This window comes from Lissotriton helveticus, chromosome 2_1 (assembly GCF_964261635.1).
Source record: "Lissotriton helveticus chromosome 2_1, aLisHel1.1, whole genome shotgun sequence".
In the NCBI taxonomy this organism is placed as follows: Eukaryota; Metazoa; Chordata; class Amphibia; order Caudata; family Salamandridae; genus Lissotriton; species Lissotriton helveticus.
In genome coordinates this window covers 383,229,464-383,253,243 of record NC_136059.1, presented here as the reverse complement: position 1 = coordinate 383,253,243, position 23,780 = coordinate 383,229,464, and the positions used below count along the sequence as shown (strand labels likewise).

At 44.8% G+C, this 23,780-nt stretch overlaps 1 protein-coding gene across 1 annotated transcript in view; it reads left to right on the top strand.

The window, feature by feature from the left end:
• LOC144817999 (complement component C6-like) overlaps positions 1-23,780 on the top strand; it is a 652,704-nt gene that overhangs the window by 610,371 nt on the left and 18,553 nt on the right. Inside the window, exons 16-17 of the mRNA XM_078675004.1 lie at positions 315-396; positions 12,398-12,636. Coding sequence (XP_078531130.1) covers positions 315-396; positions 12,398-12,636 — 321 coding nt within the window. The remainder of the gene's footprint in view (positions 1-314; positions 397-12,397; positions 12,637-23,780) is intronic.

Below are 23,780 nucleotides of genomic sequence, written 5' to 3'. Positions count from 1 at the left end.
AAAGCAATAATGTCCTGACAAACGGGCGTAGAAAGATACATGCATTGACTGCTATGTAAAGAAATACGCCAAACATGTTTTTCCAACTGGAGAAGTTGCAGAATTTGATCAAATCAGTACAAATATTATTTTAAAGTAGGGAAAATCGTGCATTGTAATTTCACATTATTTAAAATCCTGATTCAGGCGCAAACTGCTGTTTGTGCCTGAATCAAGATTCCAGGGGCTCGTAGAATGAATGCTATAATATTAACATGGTCAGATAGTCCCAAAATCCTTGAACATGTTGTAGTACTTATCTATTTGTATTACAGATAGACCATTGGGTAAATGTAACCCAGGGCAAAAGGAAATTGGATCTGAATGTGTTTGCATGTCTCCTCAAGAGGACTGCAGGTAAGAGAATGGTTTACTGGAAACATTTTTGGGGAGTTTATATCATTTTGTTTCTATAATTATGCATTGTTTATGCTAAACTGGTTTAATTGTGGCACACAAGCATGACATGCAACATCTGATACCAAAGAAATGAATATCAAGCCAGAATGACCAACATGTAAACGTGCTGCTAGAGACAACTAATATTTCATTTTTACCCATTAATAAATATTCAGGGACATCTCACAACGAAGTACAAGCAGTGTACAGGATAGCAACATAATCAAGCGTAAATAAACAGTCAACACAAGCTAGTGAAGCCAACCCACACATTAAGCTACATTTCAAGGAAAAAGAAAACCTTTACAGTAAGTCAGTTCTCCAATGCATTCTCTGCTACCAAACTATAGTTTCCAGTCTCCCCTAGAAACCCAAACCAGTAGCCTTAATAGCAAGACAGGCCAAATTGATGCACGTTCTCATTCCCGTTCGAACCGCTGCAGATTTTAAAGAATTATAGTGATCTAATTTTACTTCATCCTCAGATACTAGTCCCAGCATCCAGCAGAGCCTTGAAAGAAGCAAGCATTCAGGAACATTAGCCAGAGCCACATAAGTTTAGTCCAAGATAGATATGACTAGCAGCTAAACCACTGAGAGGATGTCAGTAGCTGCAATGAGTGACACAAGTCTATCAGCAGAAAACTTTGGTAGTTTACAGATTTGGGGATAGTTTGATATTCATGTTTTAGAACCACCCCTGCAGCTAATAAATCTAGAGATCTTGCTTAGACAGCCAAAACTGTGACCCCATCTCACTGAATAGTGTCTAGAGATACACAGCACAGGCTGCACCAACAAAGGGTAAAAACTAAAGCCTGACACCGAAGAAAGTGTTATCATGCACTGCATTTATTATGATGCATCTGGGCAAACTGAGTGCAAGTGAAACCTTGCCAAAAAAACTTAGTGACGCTTACCGCCGCATAGGCGCTGCCATTCTTTTGCCCTGGGATACCGCGTTGGATATTGCCTTGGACACAGCCCGCCCGCCCCCTGCCGTGTGACTCCTTCAGCCATCCCGGGAGTCCGGCCATCGAGGGGAGTGTGGGCGTGGCATAGGCATAGGACCACAACTTCCAGCTGCCTTAGCGGTACATACCGCGACCTTTTCGCGCCAGGAGGCGCATAAAGCCTGCATCACCCCCGTCTCGCGGGACGCGAGCGGGACGCCGGGTGAAGCCCGGGCAAAGGGCGGGCCCTCTGAGGCCCTCCGAGGACAAAGAGGTCGGGTTGGGTCCACTCCCCTTACATCCAAGCCATCCAAACAAGTAGGACACTGTTCTTTATTTTTTTTTCTTCATTCTGTCCTACCGTATATCTCGGGAGTATTAATAGACATTTACTGTGTGTCATTTGAGATCTACAAGCAACTATACCCAACTGCTGCAATCTAACAACTTGTAACATGACCACGAGAGGCAGCAGAAGTAAGACAGCCGCGGGAACAGCGGCTGTTCTAGGGCCAATAGACAGCTTCATAACCAGAACACATGATGCCATTGACCTCAGCATCTCACTGTTACAGCGAAGAGTATCACATGATCTGAGCACTGCCAAACGCTCCTCTTTAGGAAATATTAAATTTGCTGCCACCCCTGGCAAATCTAATACAACCAACTCAGTAACCATCCAGGAAACCCAAAATGATCCCCGTATACTGACTAACGAGGTTGACCTTTCAGTGTCAGACACCTCTACCAATTGTGACTTAAGCACTGACCTAGAGAGATCCCCAGCGCTTAATGTGGCTTTAACACCTGAAATTGTGGATGATACACAAGCAAATGACTTAACTCACACACAAGGGGGAGCAATTCCGAAACTAACCAACCAACTGACTTTAGCTGCCCCTCGGCCCTTAAGGAATAACCAGCGTGTGAGACAGCAGAAAAGAAAGGAGACACTCAACGAAACACATCAACCCCTAGGGATCTCGGATACAAATGTAGGAGAGGAACATAGGGATAAGTATGAAAATACCATAGGCAGCGATCAGCTGATTGAGCGAATTGGGGACCTTCTAAGTATATATCTGTCACCAGTCGAAACTAGACTTGCCCGACTGGAAAAACAAATTGGAGAATTAATATCCCTAAACACAAAACACCTACCTATTGTGCCTCAAAATACTACTGTACCCCGAGATCCTAAACCAAATAGTAGTAAAGCAAATACTTTCCAACCAAAATCTAACCTCACCTCAGCAACTATTTTGAAACAGAACCTTCCTAGCAATAATTTAACAACTTCAAATAAACCTTTAACATCTAACAGTATCTCTCCTACCCCTAACACGAACATCCAACCAGCCACTAACCAGCTGGCGAACTCTCATGCACCACTTCAACAAGGATCACAGGTATCGACGCAATCTAATCATATGGCTACAAAGTCTCAACAGCCGAAGATACCGTATGAACAACCATACAGGTCACGACAGATCCCTAAACGCATTACCCTCCCCCCTGAATGTGGAGCCTACGTAATCGTATTGGTAAACGTACCAACACTCAAACAAGAACAGAGCGAAACTACATCATCCCTGAAAAATAAAATACTACATTGGTTAAGTATACACTGTAACTTTCCGATAGAATGCGCCGGGGAAATCTCCCATACCCAAAGAGTAGGCTGGATAGGCCCCTTACGGAAAAAATTCTAGGGCGATTGTGTAGCGATTACTTTTAGAAACCCTCAGTGGGCCGAAAAGACACTAGCCAAAGCCCCTCTACCATCTACATGGGAATTTAACACAACCCTCCTCCCATTAGGCTACTTTTACAGGCACTTATTAAATACAAACAATAACATCCTGCCTAACTCTATGAATTCGTTCCCTAAGGAGTCCTTTCCCTCCGACTCTTATCTCCCCACACCATTCCAGAATTCTAAATTTCTTTATCCAACAGGTTCGGTACAGTGGCATCAGAGTCAAACACTCATACCTCCTGCTATTCATCCATATCTCTTTGAAACCTCTTATCGAGAGAACGGAGATAACCGATGGAGACAGGCGGCTTTGCCACTAGCTACTCCTTATAATATTCCGACCTATAACAGGTTTAATGCTCTCTCTGGGTTGGATTTTAATGATTGACTCCCCGGCTTACATTCGAATAGGGAACCTTCACAACCCCCCAACACAGGGACGACTTTACCATCTATAACATGTATCATTCCTGAAAAAAAGGCAACCCAGTCTATTGTAATCCCTGATATAGCTAACTGTCCAATAACAAAACATCATAAGACAGATGCTTTGGTGACGGTATTACCGGCTTCCGTTACCCAGGAAGCTGTAGACTTGATATCTGATATAAGCAACCCTGCTGCCCCTATACCAAATACCTTGCAGATCCATTTTACATTTTGGAGTATTGCAGGTCTCTCCGCAAAAAAGACAAACCCTGGTTTCCTGAGACTGATCAATTTGAGCGGTTGTATCTGTCTTCAGGAAACTTGGGCCATAAGGCCAATACATATGGTGGGCTTTAAAACCTTTTGGTCACCTGCAAAGAAATCAATCTCTGGCAGAAACAGTGGAGGCTTAGTTACCTATATTACAAACATCCTTCCTGTGGATGAGGTATTCCCCCTAAGACTAGATGTGAACTTTCAGATTATAGTAATAAAGGTCACTAAACAAAGACTTTATCTGATCGTTAACTTCTATAATAATCTTTCTCAGGTAGATATGATTTCCCTTCTCCCAGAGATTTCGGCAATACTACAAGAACAACGTACAAAATACATTAAACAGTCATGCACGATAATCTGGGGAGGAGATTTCAATCTTCACCTATGTAGTAACAGCAATAACAATAAGTGTGGGATTAGTAATGAGGCTGACGTAAATCTTGCGCACTTTACGCACTCTAATGTGGGAGAATTAATGACTGAAGTCATGGCTGAACTAGAGCTAAGCTTTGCTAATGAAATAAAGACTCCATCTGTCCCTTTTCAGCCCACATTCAATGGAAGAGGTCTAATAAGCCTTATTGACTTTATATTAATCTCAACATCCGCAGGATGTGCCATAGAAGAATTTGAGGTCCCTAAAAATCCTTTAAGTGACCACTTTCCAATTGCCATGGGTCTCGTTGAAACAAAAACAAATAAAGCATATGATATCATGACCGCCTTAAACCAACGTGAGTTAGCATTAGGCTCCTTGAATGGCTATACACTGAAGTGGGGTAGTATCGATAAGGAAACAACAACCAGAAAAATAGTCACACACAATCAAGCTGACATTATAAATTGTCTGGACCCCACTACACAACCAAGGGAAGTCATAAAGAGCTTCCTGGTAATCTTAAAAAGTATACAAAATGAACTAACCAGGACGCACAAACAAAACCCTCATACAAAGAAAGGTTGGTTCAATACAGCATGTACAAAAGCATCCTCACGTTTAAAGGAAGCTTTAAACAGTGAATACAGGGACAGACCCGAAATTAGTAGACTCAGAAAGGAGTACACGGTTGCCCTAAAAAACAGGAAAAAAGAAATAAAAGCTGAATTATGGTTACGCCTTACCCAAAGCTCGGAACTAAAAGACAGTACCACGTTTTGGCAAGTAGTCCGCTCCCCATATTTAACAGATAAAGACAATTCTTCTTCTATTGATGTTGCAATAAGTGAACAAGAATGGGTGAGATACTACACAAAAGTCTTTTCTAAAGACCAGATAGAAGACACAGACCAATTTGAACCTAAGTCACACATCAGTTACCCAATAAATCTCCAGCTCTCTCATGAAGAGGTTCAAAAAGCCTTAAAACTTTCAAAAACAGCCAAAGCCCCTGGCCCGGACGGCGTTCCCGTCGATATTTTCAAACACCTCCCAGATTTATGGACTCCCTTACTAACCAACGTCCTGAATGCAACTACTGAAGTGGGCCTTCTAGACTCTTGGAGAACATCGACGTTGGTACCGATATTCAAAAAAAGGAGATCGATACAGTCCATCATGCTACAGACCGATCTCCCTCCTGGACTCGCTAGGAAAGATGGCAGGAAGAATACTCCTTGAGCGTCTCCAGGATTGGGCCACCGACCACAGAATTATTTCAGACTTACAATATGGTTTCCGGGAGGGGCTAGGAACTGTCGACCAGGCCTTAAATTTGTCTCTATTGGCGGGCAAATATGTGGAAGCTAAAGGCTCTTCTCTCCACATGATATATGTAGATCTCTCCGCAGCGTTTGATTGCGTGGCACATTCAACGCTGTGGAGTATCATTTTGAAGATGGGAGTTCCCACCCCAATAGTGGACTTTCTTCGAGAACTGTACACAGGCACTATAGGCAGGGTAAGATTCGGGGTGAGAGGCGAGCTCACGGATACCTTCAGGGTGGAAAAGGGGGTCAGACAGGGGTGTGTACTGGCCCCCTTTCTATTCACCCTTTATACGAATGGCTTGGAGGCTGCCATGCTCCAAGGCAGTAAAGATCTTCCTTTGATAGCTCGTCGGCAGATACCAGCGCTTTTATATGCCGACGACGCTGTTATTTTAGCAAGAACGTCAATTGAATTACAGCTGGCTCTGAATAGATACTGTACCTTCATGGCAAGCCTGAATTTGAAGTTAAACGTAAAAAAAACTTACACAATGCATGCGGGGGAGAAAAGAAACGCAAAAAATAGGAAACTGCATGTACAGGGTGAACAGGTGGATAGGACTATAACTTATCCTTACTTAGGGATTGTCATTGACGAAAAATTCAACTGGAACCCAGCTGTCAACGCAAGGAAACTGTCATTTCTCCGAGAGACATCTTCTCTAAAAAGCTTTTCACAAAGACTGGGGCAGCGACCACCTAAAGAACTGTTACAAATTTATAACTCAAAATGCATAAGTACGACAACATACGGGGCGGGGATATGGGGTTTCGCAAATGTGGACTCAATACAAAAAATTGAGAACTCCTTTTTGAGATATTTGCTGGCGGTACCAAAAAGTTGTTCCACTTTTGCCTGCCACACAGAGCTTGGCATTGACTACATAACAGACATTATAAAACTGCAGCCAATAATGCTGTGGCGTAGAATATGGGTCACTGAGCAGTGCCAACTGACTAGGGCGATCATTCAAGACATCTTAAAACTGGATCATTGCAAGAAAATCAAATGGTTGTCCTATGTTAAAGCGCTATTAACAGATTTAGGTTACAGGAAGTATTTTGACCATCCGTTACTGATAAAAGAAATCCCTAAAAAGATCTTAAAAAGGGAATGTCTTGTTTACTTGGCTCAGCTCCGACTACTATCGGAGATCCACAAACCATCTGTTCAACACTCATTACTGGCGCAGACTGTATTTACCGCAGAACCCTATTTGAATTTCAAATTAACACAGTATGAAAAAATGCTGCTTACCCGCTTCAGATTTGATCTGTTTCACTTACTGGTTGCATTCCCAAAGCAAAATGTTTGGTCATCTACATTTTCTATGTGCCCTTGTGATCTGCTGTCCCCACAAACAACGATACATACATTGTTATTCTGTAAGTTCTTCACTGAACCCTGTAAACGTTGGATACTGCCCATCTTGAAACTCTGGGGCCTACGACAGTGCCGTCCTGCATACTTGGCACTTCAGTATCTTGAAAACGAAAACTATGCCAAAGCGATTGCACTTTTTCTCAAGTTTTGTATACGTCATCGTTCAAACCTTTGAGAATAAACTATACCGCTGCTTTGCACAACTGAAAGAAAGCTAGATAACAGGAAAACAGTATGATACTCTAAAGTTGAAAAACTCACATAAATTGAGATGCTGCTGTTTGTTTTAATTACCTTTTAACAAATGTAATTTTTAATGTTTTTATATTTTGTAATTCTTGTAATTTGCTCATTGTGAACTTTTATGGTGTTTTTCTTAAAACAACCGAATAAAGTTATTATTGAATTGAATTGAATTGAGTGCTGGATTGTGAGGCAGTGTGCGCCCACTCCCCTACCATGTATGCCCTGGGCCTGTAAATCAAATGCTGCTGGTGGGCTTGCAGCCCTGATTGTGCCACCCACAGAAGAAGCTTGTAAAATGTGGCTCAGGCCTGCCATTGCAGAGCATGTGTGCAGTATAGGACTGCCATGTCGGCTTGGCAAGTGCACACACTTGCCAGTCCCCAAACCTTCCCTTTTCTGCATGTTAGTCACCCCTAAGGTAGGCCCAAGGTACTCCTGTGGGCAGGGTGCATTGTTTGTGAAAGGTAGGACATGCCCTGATGTGGGTGGCATGTCCTGATAGTGATATAATGCCAATTTCGTTTTTCACTATTGCAAGGCTATCTATTCCCATAGGCCAGAATGGGCAGTTTGCTTATAACATCTTATAAACATAAATGACCCAGGGAACAAGATAGGAAAATAAAGTTTAGTATGCCTGAACTCAGAAAGTCACAGTGCATCTTTTAGTGTGGGTGATTTTAACATTCTGTGTTTGAAAATATCACTTTTAGAAAGTAGGTATTTTCTTGCCTAACCATCCAGTGTGCCTCTGCTAGGTTTGTGTATTGCATGTCTGGCTTGTGAGCGACAGGGGCTGGGAGAGGGTAGCGGCTCTGGCAGTCTGATGAGTCAGGGCTAGGCTAAATGGACTTGGGTTTAATTTAGAGTAGAGGGAGGGGATTTCCTTTCACTTGCCTGGGCCAGGTCTGCTTTCAACGATGATGTATCCACTTCCTGCTAGGAAGCCGCACCAGAGAGGACAGAACTGGTTTTGGCTGGGTACAGACACTCTCTGTCTTCAGAGAACAATGGATTTGTGTGTATAGTAAGTGGGACCCAGACCCCAGAACTTTAGATCACTTCTGGGAAATCAAGAGGGATCTTTGCCAAGGAGAAGAACCAGAGACTGAGGAAGATTACTGCCCTTGTGCTGTTTGCTGTTTGGGGTTGGCCTGCAGAGGTTACTTGTTGCCAAGGAAAGGAGAAAAAGGACTTTGCTATTTGCTTTGTCACTTGCTTGAAGAAAAGATCTCCAAGGGCTTGAAACTGAGCTTGCCTCCTGTTCTGAAGTCTCAGGGACACAAAGACTTCACCATCAGCTCCCCTGAATTTACTTGCTGGGAATTCCAACCTGCAAAGAGGTGCCTGCTGCTGTTTAGGACCTCTAGAGACTGTTTGTCACTGTTAGCTGGAAGATCAACGCAACAAGAAGAAGCGTGCCACATCCGCACTGGGTGTCGACGCCTTGCCGAGCAACCAGGAAGTAGTGTGCCGCATCCACACTGAGTCCCGGACAATTCGTCAAGAAAACCGTTGCAGCGCCTGCTGTTCGGCTGCAAAAGTTCACGCATCGCATCGGATCATCGCATCGAGCCGCCATTTTTTGCATCGCACCGGATCATCGCCATGCATCGAGGCGCCATCTTGTTGCATCGTAACCAGAACACAGTAAGAAACAGAAGCATCGCCTCCTCTCCGGTAAGGAACAGACGCCTCACCTCCCGTGCTCGGCAGCAAGGAACAGATGCATCGCCTCCCCCGAAGCAAGGAACTGACGCATTACCTTCACTGTGACCCTTTTGGTTTTTTTGAGTGACGCATCTAAGGTACTTTGTGGGAAAAGTGTTGCGTTTACAACTTGCAGTGAACTGAACTGTTTCTACCATTTAAGAGCCATATTTTTGGTACTGTATTGTGATTTTTGCCACTTGGTCTTGTTTAGATAAAGATTACTTATTCTTCTAAACTGGTGTGGTGTGCATTTGTAGTGCTTTCTCTGTATTACTGTATGTGTTCACAAATGCTTTACACACTGCCTCTGAGATAGGCTTGTCTGTTTGGGCCAAGCTACCAAGGGGGTGAGCAGGGGTCATTTTAGTAGTGTATCCCCTTTATCCTGACTAGAAGCAAGGGTCCCTATTTGGACAAAGGTACAAACCATTGCTAACTAGAGACCCCCATTTCTAACAGTAGTCCATTCCCTTCATTTAATGAGGGCCCAGGCCCTTGAGGCAAGTGCCTTAGTGGAAGATCTGGTGTACAGTGTTAAGAAACTCTGGCATTAGCATCACTAGAACCTTTCTTATGGGAAGGGTAAACCTAATTACAATGCAAATCCTCTCAAAAGAGTGAGTGATTGTCAGTTATCTTTTTATACTCATCATCTACTCATCAAATTATAAGCTGTAGTTTTAAATGGGCCATCCAGCATGGAGAAAAGAATAGTTCTCCTTACCAAGCCTTGCTTCACTAGCAATCACAAACAATCTGCAATCTAAAATGTCTGCTTGGATTTTGAGATGTACTGTGAGTTCATCCACCTCATACCCCCTTAAAGACCTGTCTATAAACAATCTCACGCCCCCATGCACAAGGTTTATATTTGGAGATTTGGAGGTTTATATATACTCAAGTGCTTGTACAGCCACTAGCACTTGCGGCCTATTTTAGAATACAAATGCTTGTAGGATCAATGCTAGTGAGAGCCTGCTTAGCACCCTTCACTAATGTCAGTCATGGTGTGAAATGCCTTACATACATATCGGGCCGTATTATAGAAAGTGCCCTGGGGAGTGCAATGGTCATGTGCGTCTGCTTTGTGCGTCCTCGGGTGCCTTGGTATTACAGAAGGGGCCACAGATTCTTGTGCAGCCTCTTCTGTAATACAGATAATGCTGGTGCACATGTAGCGCTATCTCAAGAGGGTCTTCCCTCATTTTCACCATGCAAATGAGGAATCGCTTTACTTCTGCGCCTGTGCTGTATTATGGCCGCAGGTGCAAAGGCAAAGAAACTTTGAGGAGGTGGAAAGTGCACACCAAAAAGGTGGTGCTCTGTCAGTGCACCCTCCCCAAAGGGGGAAAACGGGGTCCTATGGACCCCCCGCAGACATCCCCTTGCAGGCAGGTGTAGTCACTCACTGCACCCACCTGCAAGGGCATCTCTAATCCCTCTTAAAAGTGTGTGCTGCCTGCACAGTGAAACACAAAGCGGCTTTGAAGCAGCTGTTCCGTTTTTCACTTACATGCACTGCCCCAGGGAAGTACAAGTTTGCGGCTGCCCTAAGGGCAGTTTATTCTTCATAAAAGGACGCACTTTCCATGTTTGTACATGGCACATCTATTTAAAGGTGCGTCATGGTGCAAACAGGAAAATATATGCCCTATCTGTTATAGGGCCCCTGATAGTGAGAAGGAACCCTCAAGCACCCAGAAGCACCTCTGAAGCAATATCACACACTTTCCGTTCAGGCACAGCATGTTTAACCACAGCAGAGAAATAATGCTCAAGGATACTGTGAAAGACCATGATGTCTTAGAAGACTAATGGTGGAGAAGCGTGGCTCAGTGGTTAGAGGCGGCAGACCCAGAAGCTGAGATCAGCCGTGGACCAGGGTTCGATTCCCCGCCTTGGCGGGTCTCGGGCTCAAAAATTCCACGGACTCGACAATTCTCGCTCCGGTGCCTACTCGACTCACGGGGTCACACTCTGCGACTCTGGGCAATAGCTTGCTTAATCTCCACTACGGCCCCTCGCGGCGGGATGCCTGGCTTTCACCTTGTGAATACCCTGCCGGGATATCTCACAGGGGAATACCAGGACGGGTTCCCTAAGCAAGCGCCTTGAGACCCCTGGGTGATTCGTGCGCTATATAAATCGAAATACATTTACATTTACATTAATGTCCAAATTACTAAAAATCGTGTGGAGCAATGCTGTGTGAAATTAACAGATAAAATAGCACACTGTCCTATCTACAGTGTTTTGCACGCCATTGGCATCAGAGACGGTGCAAAAGCGAATAACACACTCTGAAAGTTCTTATTGAGTGCTATCTTGCATGACATATACACATTCAAAATTCAAGGGTGGATTCCATAATATGAGCAAATATTTCGACTATTACACATATTGTGCATCGAAAAATAACACATTGTCACCCACCCAAACGCATGCCTGTTGTTTACACCTCTTTTCATTCCGCACTAAGGCCCTCATTTACTATATTTTGTCACACAGCAGCACAGCAAACCTTCCTTCTGCGCTGCCATGCATCAAAAAAAAAGGGCAGGAATGCGCCTTATGTACAAGATACAGCATATTCCTGCCCTTCTCCCCGGTGCCAGTGCACAAACAGCAGCCATGCACCAACGCAGACACCCTTGCATTATGTTGCAAGGGTGTCTGCGTTGCGGGGATTATTGTTTTTGTGCAGGAAAGGACACCTTCCTGCACAAAAACAATAATTGATGGCATTTTCCTCTTTCTATGCTTGCTGCAGAATGCAGCCCACATACAAGGAGGAAAAAAACGAGGAGAAATAAAAGTATTTCTCCTTGTTCCACCACTAGGCGTAGGATTCTGACGCATTCCCAGCTATACAAAACGTTGTAAGTCTGGGAATGTGTCATGTTCCATGGATGTTGTGTGGAAACATCCACAGCAACACCCATGAAACTCCCCTTTTACAGAGAATAATGCCAGGTGCTGCTACTCTCAGTGATTTTAGCTGATTTTTGATTGAGTGGTGTTTTTCCTGTTATCAAACCATTACGCCAACTTTGCATAACTTCATGGTTTGTCCATATGCAAAGCAGTGGCATTCTGCTCTGCACTGGTGTCAACTTTCGGTGCAAAAAAACTGTTGCGCGTGAAAGCTGGTCACTACTACTCTTTGCGCCACACTGCATCGTGAGCCCGCATGCTTTACCATAGTATATCTGGGCCTAAGTATATCTTCTGAACGACCTATAAAACCTATTGCGTTTAATCTAATACATTTGGGAAATTGTGCTGTGCGGGTTTGAGAAGCTTATTCAATGTGAATTTGGGGTCATATTAACCATTCCCCATATCTAGGATTAGCTCCAGTCCTGGCTGTATCTAGATAAATGACTGTCTTCCCTTATCTAGTGTAAACTTTAAAGCAACACAGACTTCGGTAAATTCCAAGTATAGCCCTCTTTTCTCTTCTGATAAATTATTTCTATTTTTTCGTAGTCACTATTCAGAAGACCTGTGTATATTCGATGCAGCTACAGAAAGCACTATTACAAAATCCAGCTGTGAATACTTGGCTGAGAAGTGTCTGGGAGAAAAACAACTTCATTTCCTGCATTCTGGGGCCTGCCAAGACGTCAATCTGAGCTGGGTCCTTGATAGGATACAGCTGTCTGTAAACAGCACAGTACAAGCGCCCTGTGGGTATGACGTGTGCTACGACTGGGAAAAGTGTGCAGGTGAGTCTTTCAGAGTCACAGGCAGTCATTTAGAGCGTTGTGGTCTCTTCAGTGTTAAAGTGGAAACAGGACATACGATTATATGTCTGTCACTTCTTTTAATAATCCTACATTAGTAGCATATTATCTGCATGCAATGTACACATGCATAGGTAATAGAAGAAAGCATTTCGTTCTTGTGGCTAAAACATTGTACTTGATGAACAAATATACACAGAATTAGCGTCAGTTTAGAGAGAACAATGATTAATTTGTTACTGCTCATTACAAAATGGCGTTTTGATTCAGTAGATGCAAAAAGTGTTTTCAAAAACATTGCTTGATCAAAATTACAGCTGTAATAATTTGTATGCCCATCTTCCTCATCTCAGCCCTTACCTTTGAAGTGTGTTCCACCTCTGGGACAGGAAAATGTCCGTTCATATACTGTGAATGGAAGTTCCTTTCACCTAGGGTGAGCAGAGTTTCAAAAGGAAAAACCATGGCAGCCAAACATAGAAGGAGGACTAATAGATGATAATGAATATGGAATGGGCATACAATAAAGAGTGGGGGTGCACAAACAAACAGACACGCAAACACACAGACACACCTGATTCACAAAGGTAAACTTACTCTTTTCGGTATTCACAAACAAATAATTTAATAGTAACGTTATGTCTGTGGAGACTCTGCAATCGGGGTCGGGGGGAGGGGAGAGACTCGGCACACAAAGAGACAGGACAAGCCGATCTTTTCAGCATAGAATATGGTGGCAGTGACCTTCAAAAACTCTGAAAACTGTTCTGAAGGTTGCAGTTCAAAAAAAGATTCCATACTAAAGCTCTGCTCCTTTTAGAGATGTAACAGAATAGATAAATTGAAGCTACTTTTACTTATAAAGTTATCTTGTATTGTAAACCTGGTGTATCAAGCATAATGATGGCTAGCACAGACTTGTTCTGAAGGTTTTAAACTCTTGTTCATTTGAAGCCTTCATTTACAAGAAGACTTTATGTTTTAAAGCATAAGCTATGTCACCGTGTCATGACCTCCTCCATGCCCCAGTCCCTCTTCTTCTCTCCACTGGGAGTTCTCCAGCTGTCCTCCTGTGACCTTGTGTATGATAACTGGTAGTCATGTAAAGCCACTAATACCTTGGGGTTGGGTTCACACTATAAAACTGCCAAAAAAGAGGTTTGGTCTTTAAAGCCTTTTATGTTTCTAACTTAGCATTACTCAACCCTCTAGAAACCCGGGACATGTATTTAAAAGTGCGTAAAGTGCCGGGATAGATTTCCGGAAACTGGGTCTGTCTGGGGAAATCCAAGACATCTGGTCACCCTATGCTACCCTAAATGGGTGACGTAAACAGTACTGGCATTCACAGCATCTTCCTAGTTTTTAGGTCTCGCCTAGGCAGCGCGCATGTGCTTTATTTTTTTTATTTTTAAAGTTTTGTATAGCGCTAGCTAGACCCGTAGGTATCAGAGCGCTTCACATACATATTGTGCAAAGCCGAAGGGCCTTACATTACCTAGAAGGCTGACAGTAAGTAAGCAAACCACGGATAAAGAATACAGTATGAACAATAAGTAACTGTGCAGCGGAGGGGGAGGGGAAGAAAAAAAGAAAAACAAGGAGATTAGCATAGTCCGTTCACCAACAATCCTTGAATGGGAGTCAACTCGGGGTATTGAGGTCTAGGTTAGTTGACGTTGTTCAGGAAAGTATTTGTTAAGGAGATGGAAATTGAGGTCTCTTTTGAAACAAGAGAAGGAGGGGTTGCATCTGAGGACTCCCGGGAGAGCGTTCCATATCCTGGGAGCGTTGCCGGAAAACGATCAGTATTGGGTGGTTTTCTTTTTAATTTTTGGAGGAATGAGAAGGAGTGAGTTGGAGCTTCTCAGTGTTCTGGTTTGACCTGCTCTTACCAGTTTGTTGTTCAGGTAGTTGGGAGCCGGAGAGTGGAGGGTTTTCTGTGTGATGCAGGCCAGCTTGTAAATACATCTCCCTTCCATGGGAAGCCATTTGAGGGAGTTGAGAGCTGGAGTGATGTGATCAAATCTTTTTCCTCCAGATACAAGTCGAGTGGCCATGTCTAGGAGGGCCTTTAGCCATCGGTCTGCTCCTCTTCAAACACATTCGTGCTTGTGCTGGCATCCACCTTGCAGGAGCAAGCTGCGGCGCGTGTTACCATTTTTAAAACGCCTCCAGGTAATGTATAAAAAAGAGAGCAGAGAATCTGAAAAGGGCTGCTTTTCTTTTTTCTGCTGCATTTACCGTCTATGTACGTCATGGACCAATACTCGGATTGTTATTGGACGATATTTACCTCAGCTCCCTAAAATATGCAACTTCTCAGCCGCTCCAGAACCAGCAGACAATTTAAAGAAGACTGAAAGGCTGCAGCACGGCTACATTATTTGTATTGTCACCGCATCATATTATCTTTGTAAATACGCATTTGTAGAGTTTTGTTTCTTCGGTTAAATACGGTAAAAAGTGGCAGCTGCTCCAGGACGACCCCCGAGTCGTATCTAAACACTCCAAGAGTTCTCTTCCTGTTGATTGGCTTACAGGATATTACTCATCGCGCTATAGATACTTTAGCCAGCGCTGGGGGTCATCCTGCAGATTCTTCCATGTGAGACCGGCTTTCCCTCACCAGAAGCCGTGCGATTGCTCCAGGGCTGTGCGACCACAGGTTGTCAACACACAAAAACCCTGCTCTCACCACTGCCCTGTCCAACTAAGCCAATGCTGGGATTTTGGCATGGTTTGGCTCAAACTTACAGTTTCATTCAGTGCTTAATTTGTATTTTAAAAAAACGGGGCCCAAAGTTTCTCCTCATGAGCCGGCTACAGAATGCAGGCTTTGCTTAGTCCCCAGCAGCTTACTATTGATTCTACCTCATGCCTCTTTCTTCCATTATCTTACACGTCCTGTCTATTTGCTTTCAGGGTTCACTTTTTCATACCATTCCTTTTCTCCTCCACCCTTCCTTTTTTTTATGCACTGGGTCAAAGTCTGATAATGAGAAATAAGACGCAACCCTTAGAAATGTGTGTTAGCGCTCCCAACTCGCAGCCCCCAGCAGAAACTCAGCACTGAGTGAACTGGGATCAAACTTGTATGATTGCTACAACTCTACTGAGTCACTTTCCTCAAGACTGGCATCCTATGCATTTGCCCGTTTTGTATTGTTTTTGCAGCGTGGCACACTTTCCATCCCCACTCCTTGCATCTTTTTTTGGAAACACACCTACTTCTATTAAGTGACATTTTCCCTATCTTTTTCATAGTCTTCTAGTATCATCTCTATTCCAATTGATGGTCATTTTCATCTTTCCTTTACCAACTCTTGTCTCTCAACCAGTTAACTCTCATCCTGCATACAACTGAACGTCCCACCATTGCAAAAGCAGGCCACCTGAAAAAAATAATCATAAGTTATTCCTGCCAAACGTTTCTGTGGACTTTCTTTCTCCTAGCATCACCTTTCACCCAGTCTAAGTAACTTCTACAAAGTCTACTCACTCACATCCTCTGCATTGTCACCCATACACTCCACGCTGTTGTTATAAGGTGTCTCGTACAAAAGAGTGGAGGGGACCTCAGTGGGTTCACGCAAATGAATAGGTGCCCTTGAGTTAGGCTTGTGTGACCCAAACTCAGTTCTTTGAAAAGTTGAAGGTGGCTTTGTAATGCCTAGCAAAGGACTTTGACTTGTCTCCACTTAAAAGGGTTACGGGCACAGAGGCAAAGGTAATCCTTTCGAGTGAGCCTTCTGTAAATCCACTTTGAACTCTGCATGTTTAATTATTCAAACAAACAGCAATTTAACGCCCGACGCGTTTAGAAGCCTTCGCCTCTTCTTCATACATCACCCACTGGCCATTACTGTTACCCAAACAGAGTACTTGCCTGACGCACATGTCCAGTCGAGGAAGGTAAATCTGGCAACGACTTTAGCAAAGCTGTGCCAATTCTACCAGCTGCTTCCAAGCTGCTCCCTAATTTGGACCCTGTGGAATGCACAACAGCATTCATTATATGTTTAATTAAATTCTCCCACGTTTCAGGGGAGAGGCCGTACATAGCTAGAAAGTCGCACAGCAAGGACACACTCACTTTGTTGACTGTCAAGGCCGCAGCACGGGAATATTAGCTTGTTTTACTAGGGAACAACTGGTGCACAGCCAGCACACTGCGCCCCAAAACCAGGCTGGCTACGACGGAAATCAGGGTTCCATCAGAATTTAATATAACAGGACTGAAATTAAGGAAAGCAATGGAAAAGACTTTTCATGAGAAAATTGTACATCTGTTTTTAGTAAATTACAGAGGAATAGGACTATTAAGACATACAACTATGCCATATTTTGGCACACAACCTTCATCCTCAATCCCAAACCAAATGCAGCCACTGGAAACGTGTTGCCCTTGAACTTCTACCACCTCCCCTACCCATCAGGTGATATTTACATAAAACATTGGTGAGGGTGGAGAACCAGTGTAACCAACTAAGGGAAAAGTAAGTTTCATAGAAAACGCTACCTTTTCCATGATTAGGTTTTATAGATGTAAAACATAAAATATAAATTGTGTGCACAGCCTCAAAGTACAAACGGTCCGACATTTTGGTTCCTCTCTGAGCTTTCTGTTATTGCATTCAGATATATGGCACAACTACTGACACACACAAAACCTGGACTATTAGCTTTGTCAGTGATAGTTAGCCGTTTAATATAACGGAGTAAAAACCATGATGTGGATGTAAATAATATTGAAAAAGTTTCAGTTCCAAAATTGTAAGTCTGTGAATTAGACATTACGGAGCCCCGTGGAAGAGGCAGTGGTCTTCAGAGCGTCTCAATCACTCCTGCTATTTTCACTTTATGTTGTAGCTGTACGCCCCTTTTTCTCCGTCGCATCGCGTCCATCTACAGATCTTACATCTCATCTCGTTCCTCCTCAGTACCCACATTTTACTCTCTCCTGAATGCACTTCCTTGCATCTCCTTCATTTCAACACCCCCGGACACACAACGCACCCACTGGCGTAACGAAAAGTGAGGGGGCCTCCCTGCATGGTACTTAGAGGGGCCCCCTCCAGGCTCAATCAGGAGCTCTCCGGCCAGAGTGCTGTGCCAAGGGGGCCCCTTGGAGCTAGGGGCCCCCCCGCACCGCGTGGGCTGCGGGGGCCTGTGTTACGCCCGTAAGCACTGCATTTTCTTTTACATTTGCCTTGTCAATATTTTGAACACTATGCACTTCCTTCACGCACATTTGCAGTGAACTGCAATATGTGACCATTGCTCTGTGCTCTCAGCAAAGAAGCCCAGGACTGGATGACTATGTAGTCTGAACACCTTTTTGGTCCAGGGACAGACATTATGAGAAACTTGCACTGCTTTCAGCTGAAGCTCCACGGCGCGCAATCATAGCCAGTTATAAACATATGGAGGTGACTCAATTCAGAGTATGCACTATAAAAGAACAATATGCTGTACGAAAAAAAGACCAGAAATGCAACATCCTTAATAGCAGCCACGCTTAGAGAATGCAAGATTACCGTGAAATGAGTTTAGCTCTCATCAGTTACGGCCAGTCTAACGCAGGTAAGGCGCAGGAATACACTTATTCAATAGTTTAAAAAAAATCATTTTCTGCTCAAACCTAGGAAACCCACCCCATGTGGTAGAGTGTTAAACAATCCTTTCTCACAGCATATGTTGTTGGGTATGGATATCACACAAAAACTTTAAGCTATTTGACAATACAAAATCAACAATACATACAAATATGTATTTATATACCATCATTTAGCAAATTGGACTCAATTATCAAGCAATAAAGCAAAAAACACAGAACCAGAAAAACCAAAGTAAGGATTTGAAATGAAGGGGACCTACAAATTATCCACAAAAAAAACCACACACAAGACATGTTTACCAAGATGACGGGGGCATGCAGGGGAGATGGGAGAGAATCGCCGACCGCGACAGGGGGGCAAGAAATGGACAACGCCGAGGAACCGGTCACGCGCACCTTCCTGGAACATCTGTACTCCACCCTCTGAGAAGATTTGCAGACCCTCAGAGGTGACTTTTCTAAAGAGATTAAGGAAGTGCGAAAGGACCTAGACGCAGTTGGGGAAAGAGTCGCAACCATGGAGGATCACAAGTTGGCCCGGGATGAGGAAGCGGAACAGTTACAGCAGGAGGTACTTTGCCTCCGGGCCCAGCAGATAGTCATTCAAGCCCATGCAGAAGATTTGGAAAATCAGTCTCATAGAAATAACATATGAGTCAAGGGCGTGCCTTATAAAGAAGGAACGGCTATCACTCGGTACCTCCAAAGCTTTTTCAGACACATCCTGCAAGAGCCCCAAGAATTTGAAATCAAAATAGACAGAGCATACATGGTAGGCCTGCAACGGAAAGCACCGGCACCTCCTCCCGATATCTTGGCATACCTACCAGATTTTCAGTTAAAGAACAGATACTAAGGAAAGCGCGAGACGCCTAACCAATGATGTACCAGGGCTACACCATTGCCCTCTACCAGGACTTAGCCACGATTACGCTACAGAAGCGGCGGGATTTCCAGCCAGTTACGACTCATATCCGTAAACAAGGCATCACGTATTCATGGGATCACCCCTTTTGACTTATCTTTATTTTGGGGGACAAGTTGCATCAAACCCAGTCTTTACAAGAAACCTCTCACATCCTTGAGATTGAGTACCCTCAATAGGAAGACTCGGAGAAAGGGGACAAAAAATCACAGAAAGAGAGATGGAGACGTGTCCGGTGCGGCAGACTTTCAGAAACAAGGTCAAAACCAGATTCTGACACAATCGCACAAGAGAGACAGGCCATCCTGGATTCCCTGTCCAACGAGTCCTGCTCCAAAGTGATGCAGGGGTCGGGCGGATCTCCAGGGAGTGGGGGGGGAACTGTTGGTCACAATATGCACCCTATAATCTGGTTCACCAAGGGCACGCGGACTGGCTCTGTGGTTCCTGGACTATTTTGGGTTATACTGATTTTTGTTCTAGTTGGGGTTAGGGAGGAGGAGGGAGATAATCGACATTCAGAGACTTTACAAACTGCGGGCTCTGGTCATTATGGGGCTTTAGGGGGCTTTAAGTTGGGGGAAGGAACTGGTATGATGGGTGTTGGTGTTGCAGAGGCGGAGATTACTCAGGGGGGACAGGCAAAGCGATGGGGGGTAAACGGAGTGAACGATAGCTCAGGAGTCCAAGGGAACGAAGGGTCCACCATAATCTCATATCATGTCGTACCATACAGTGAAAGTGGTTACCCTAAACGTGAAGGGCCTTGCAACCCCATTAAACAGAAATCCATCCTCTCATATTTAGAAAACATAGATGCAGATGTGTGTCTCCTCCAAGGATTGCACTGGATGAGGTCACAAGCCTTCCCCCATCAGTTTTTTTTCTCCAGCTTAGATAAAAAAGCGGGGGTGGCTATATTGGTCGCTAAGAGTTTTTCGGGGAAAGTGGGGGATAAGATAGCTGAAGTCAAAGGTCGTCTCTTGGCTTTTACATTTCAGGTCAGGGGGCAAACATTATCGGTGGGGACGATATATGCTCCCAACTCAGGGAAGGAGAAATTCCTGAAAGCGTCTCTCTCTGAGGTCTTGGGAAAACAGGAGCAGAGAAAAATTGTGGGGGGGAGGCCTCAATATCATCATGAATGCGACCAAAGACCGGTCAGGTAACAGATTCACTCAAACGGGGGAGCTGTTGAGAGATGGGAAGGAGTGGCTTCAATCCAGGGGGCTTGTGGGGAGTGGCACACCCACAGGCCTCACAGTTCTCCTTTTACTCCCATGCACGCAGTACCTATGTATGCCTAGATCACTTGATAGGCACAACAGAAATAAATGCAATGGTGGAGGAGGTGGACATTACACCGGCAGCACTCTCTGACCACGACGCAGTGACTGTCTCCCTTCAGATTCCCACCATAACATAGACAGCCGGGATGTTGGTGACTTAGGGAAAGCATGCTTCACATGGAGACAGTGACATGACAGGTACATAAATGCATTAAGGATTACCCAGAGGTTAATGACTGCCCTGACATCTCCTTGCCCACTTTGTGGGGAGCCGTGAAAGCCGTAGTACTAGAGGAACTGATAGCCATCTCCGCTGCAGAGAATGAAGAGCGCAGGAAAAACAGGAAACATCTCACAGCGCAAGTGTTAAAACTGGAATGGGTTCACGGTCAGATGGGGGCACCCAGGGTTTGGCGAAAGTTGAAAGAGGCACGAGCACAATTGGAGGAGCTCGATCTCGACAGAGCCAAATATACAGTGCTGCGTCTCAGCCACTCATATTATATTGGAGGGGATAGGGCGTATGGTGTCGAGTAAACTTAGGGCCCACACCCAACAGAGTCCAATCAATTTTGAATGACAATTGGGGACAGGGTCAACGAGGATGAAGAGATAGTGTAAGCATTTAGGGATTTTTATGCAGATCTATACAGGAGGGAGGCCACCCTAGGACCGTTATTGATGGCATATTTGCAAGGGGCAAACATGTCTGCGATAGCTAGAGATCAAGCAGAACTGTTGGACGCCTGATCCGGATAGAATAAGTTATAGGGGCGATATCATGCCTCAAGCTTATGAAATCGCCGGGCCGGATGGTTTCTCGGTGGGTTTCTACAAATCCCTTTGCCATACCTTAGCCCCAATCATGACGAGACTATTTATCTCCTTTGCGGGACCGGGGTTGATTTCTCCTGACATGCTGGCGGCATCTATAGTAGTCCTGCCCAAACCGGGGTAAGATAAAACCCTGTGTGACTCCTATCACCCGGTGTCCCTCCTCAATGGGGACCTTAAGCTGTTCACCAGCATCTTAGCAGCGAGACTAGGACCCTTAATGCCTGGGGTAATAGAACCGGATTAAGCAGGATTCATTCAAAATAGGCAGAGCAGTGATAATACCAAACACACTCTACATTTGGTTGATAAAGCTCACAGCACACACATGGACGCCCTGCTCCTAAAGGTTGACATCGAGAAGGTGTTTGACCGGGTGGATTGGGACTTCCTAGACCAAACCTTGATCCACTTAGGCTTGGGAGACCCGACAAGTTGTTATAGCTCGCCCACTGCTTCTATATGGGTCAACGGACTATCGTCTCGACCGTTCGATACCCAACGAGGGAAAAGGCAGAGATGCCCATTGTCGCCCCTCCTATTTGCCTTATATATCGAGCCGCTGGCCCAGAAGATCAGAGACAATCCGGACATCATGGGCATTCCCTACGGGGGGTACAGACACATAATAAGCCTCTATGTGGACAATATCCTTGCTTCTCTGGAGTACCTGGATCGCTCGGTCCTGACATTTTCAAGGGAACTGGAGCCCTTCGGCCAAGTCTCTGGATTCCGGGTGAACATCGGGAAGTCGATGATACTCCTCCTGGATGGGAAACGGGCAGATTCAAGAACAGGAGATAACAGTTTCTCAGAGATTAAGCTTACGGAATCCATCCCATACTTGGGGATTGAATTGGCCCCGTCTTTCCAGCAGACAATCACACTAAATTACACTAAACTAGTCCAACAGATTACGAGGGAGCTGCACAGCTGGAAACAGCATCAATTGTCATTGCTGGGATGAGTGGCTGCGTTAAAGATGTCTATTCTCCCCAAAGCATTGTGCTTGGTCCAGACGTTACCAGTCTGGCCGCCAAAAGGCACACTTTACAACCTGCAAAAGGAGATACTCTATTTTGTCTGGGCAGGGGCGTGGCCACGTATGCGGAGGGAGCTGGGGCATCTGAGACAAGAGGAGAGAGGTTTGGGGATCCCAAATTTGCTAGATTATTTTAGGGCTGCCCAATTACGATATTTAGTGGAATGGAGCAGAACAGAATCGGAGAAGAGATGGCTATTTCAAGACAGGGCATTAGCAAAACTCTCCCTATGGAAGGCTCCCTTTCTGATGAGGGCATACTGGCCGCAGAATCTTCAGGGCTCACCTATCACGAAAACGGTACTGCAGGTTTGGAACAGGGTGGCCAGTAGAAGGGAACTCATGACTTTCCGCTCCCCGATGAATGCCCTATTTGAAAACAGGGAATTTACCCTGGGGCTCGATGGAAAGGCATTTTCAGCCTGGCAAACCTCGGATTGCAAGGCAGCAGGCCATCTATTTGATATTGAGGGTATCATACCGTTTTCTCAACTAAGACATGACTATACACTCCCAGAGACAGAAAGGTTCCACTGTTTACAAATAAGACATTGGCTTCTTCATCCAGACGTTCACTCGAAAGTCAATAGACATCTGACAAGATATGAAAAATGGCTGGTAACGAAGCTAACCTATAGGAAAGTGATCTCCGAGCTTTATGACGTGTTACATCCGCCAATCCCCACGCAACCCACTGCTAGCCAGAAATGCTGGGTGAAAGAAATAGGAAGGGAGCTCACGAGGAAGGAGTGGGGGGAAGACTATTACAGGGCTAAACATACTGTGTGAAATGTATTGGTACTTTACACCAGTGCACCTTAATAAAGGGAACCCAGACCGTAGCCCCACTTGCTGGGTGGGATGCGGGGAGGAGGGGACATTGCTGCACTTGCTATGGGACTCCCGATCCTGGCCACATACTGGCCCAAGATATTGGATGAAATAGATCAGCAATTCGAGACACAGATCCCAAGATTCCCAGTTTATGTAGTGTTGGGGCTCCCCAACTCCTTAACGTTCCCTCTGAAGTCGCGCAAGGGGAAACAGATGGGTCTAGCTCTGGGGCCGCACTTCAGAACATCCTACTGGGGGACACAAACGATCCCGTCTCACCCAGGATGGCTTCACAGATTATGGCATATCCTGGGGTTGGAACGGATACAGGCTTCCCTCACAAACACAACATCTGGATTCAAAGAGGTTTGGCAGCCGCTTTTGTCTCTACTTTCCACAGAATTTAATGAGATCACATGCCCCAAATATCTCCGCCTTCTCCGGCTCATGGCAATTGATGAGCCGTCCACCAGCACTTGAAAATTGCTATGGAGTTCTCTCTGCACGCTATTTTTTGTTTTTCTTTTTTAGTCATCGCGCATACCAGTTTGGGGGAGGGAGGGGAGGCAAGGGGGGTTTGTT